The sequence below is a fragment of the Nicotiana sylvestris genome, chromosome 4, assembly GCF_000393655.2.
Source record: "Nicotiana sylvestris chromosome 4, ASM39365v2, whole genome shotgun sequence".
In the NCBI taxonomy this organism is placed as follows: domain Eukaryota; kingdom Viridiplantae; phylum Streptophyta; class Magnoliopsida; order Solanales; family Solanaceae; genus Nicotiana; species Nicotiana sylvestris.
This window is the reverse complement of record NC_091060.1, coordinates 26,517,652-26,519,606: the sequence shown is the minus strand read 5'-3', so window position 1 is coordinate 26,519,606 and position 1,955 is coordinate 26,517,652. Positions and strand designations below refer to the sequence as shown.

At 44.5% G+C, this 1,955-nt stretch overlaps 1 protein-coding gene across 1 annotated transcript; it reads left to right on the top strand.

Moving 5' to 3' along the window:
- Positions 1-839: 839 nt before the first annotated feature.
- Positions 840-1,528, top strand: LOC138889354 (uncharacterized). Its single transcript, XM_070172650.1, has 2 exons — positions 840-1,297; positions 1,456-1,528. Exons 1-2 carry the CDS (start codon positions 840-842, stop codon positions 1,526-1,528), a joined length of 531 nt encoding a protein of 176 aa, XP_070028751.1.
- The last annotated feature ends 427 nt before the right edge of the window (positions 1,529-1,955 follow it).

The following is a 1,955-nucleotide window of genomic DNA, read 5'->3' as shown; positions in this document are numbered from 1 at the left end:
GCCCAGACCCTAGAGGATCGTAAGTGCCAGCAGAGAGCAGATAGGGAGCAGGATAGGGGCCAACATAAGAGGGCGAGATTTGCAGGGTATTCTGATGACTTCAGAGGTAGCACAATGACCTAGTCTTCGAGGAGTTCGGCGCCTCCTGTAGCTAGTGCTCCTCCACAGTTTCAGAGGCCTCGATATGATCGATTTACCTATTCTAGTCCAGGTCAAAATTCACGGGCATCAGGCTCGCAACATCACAGGGATACTAGTCAGACGAGACCCCCAACACCACGTTGTGATCAGTGCAGCAAGGCCCACTATTTATTGTGCTGTCGAGGTTCTGATGTGTGTTATTCTTGCGGACAGCCTGGCCACATGATGCAGGATTGTCCTAATAGAGGAGGTGGTGGTATGGCTCAGCCGACTGGATCTGTGTTTGGTTCTTCCTCATCAGTTCGACCTCCAGCACGGGGTTTTCAGCAGTCGATAGGTCGTGGTAGAGGTAGAGGTGCAGTGTCGAGTTCGAGTGGTGCTCAAAATCGAACCTATGCTCTAGTAGGTCGACAAGATCTCGAGTCGTCTCCAGATGTTGTTACAGGTATATTGTCTGTGTTTTCTTATGATGTATATGCGCTGATTGATCAAGGATCTACATTATCACATGTTACACCCTTTATGGCTAATAAGTTTGGCGTTGAACCTAATTGATAAGTAAACCACATGCGGTATCTACTCCGATAGGAGATTCTGTGATTGCTATGAGGGTATATAGAGGTTGCACAGTGATGATTTGTAGTCGTCAAACCTCAACAAATTTATTTGAGTTAGAAATGGTTGATTTCGATGTGATAATGGGGATGGACTGGTTGGCCTCATGCTATGCCAATGTTGATTGTCGTACGAAGATGGTTAGGTTTCAGTTTCCTAGTGAACCAGTCATTGAATGGAAGGGGAACATTTCTACGCCGAAAGGTAGGTTTATTTCCTATCTTAAGGCAAGGAAGATGATCTCAAAAGGTTATATTTATCATCTCTTTCGCGTTAGGGATGTAGAGGCAAAGCCGCCTACTCTACAATCAATCCTTGTGGTCAGTGAATTTCCAGATGTTTTCCCAGATGAACTCCCAGGCCTTCCTCCTAAAAGGGAGATTGAGTTTAGCATTGATGTGTTACTTGACACTCAACTGATCTCTATCCCTCCATACAGAATGGCCCCGGTAGAGTTGCGAGAGTGGAAGGCGCAGTTGAAGGACTTGCTGGATAAGGGATTCATTAGGCCAAGCACTTCACCTTGGGGTGCGCCAGTTTTGTTCGTGCGGAAGAAAGACGGGTCGTTAAGGATGTGTATCGATAATCGATAGTTGAATAAGTTTACTATAAAGAACAAGTATCCACTTCCAAGGATTGACGACCTTTTTGACCAACTCCAGGGTGCCAAGTATTTCTCCAAGATTGACTTACGTTCAGGGTATCATCAGGTGAGGGTAAAGGAAAAGGATGTTCCAAAGACAGCCTTCCGAACAAGATATGGGCACTTTGATTTCTTGGTGATGTCGTTCGGGTTAACAAATGCCCCAGCAGCTTTTATGGATCTCATGAATACTGTATTCAGGCCCTATCTTAATGTGTTTGTGATTGTATTCATTGATGACATTTTGGTGTATTCTCGTTCAGAGGCAGAACATGCGGGCCACTTGCGGATAGTATTACAGATGCTTCAGGATCGTAAGTTATATGCTAAGCTCTCCAAATGTGAATTATGGATGAACTCAGTAGCATTCTTTGGCCATGTGATATCTAATGAGGGTATTAGTGTTGACACTCAAAAGATAGATACAGTAAAGAATTGGCCGAGACCTACAACATCATCAGAAGTCTGTAGCTTCCTGGGGCTAGTAGGATATTATAGGCGGTTTGTAGAAGGGTTTTCCTCTATATCAACACCATTGACAAAGTTAACATAGAAA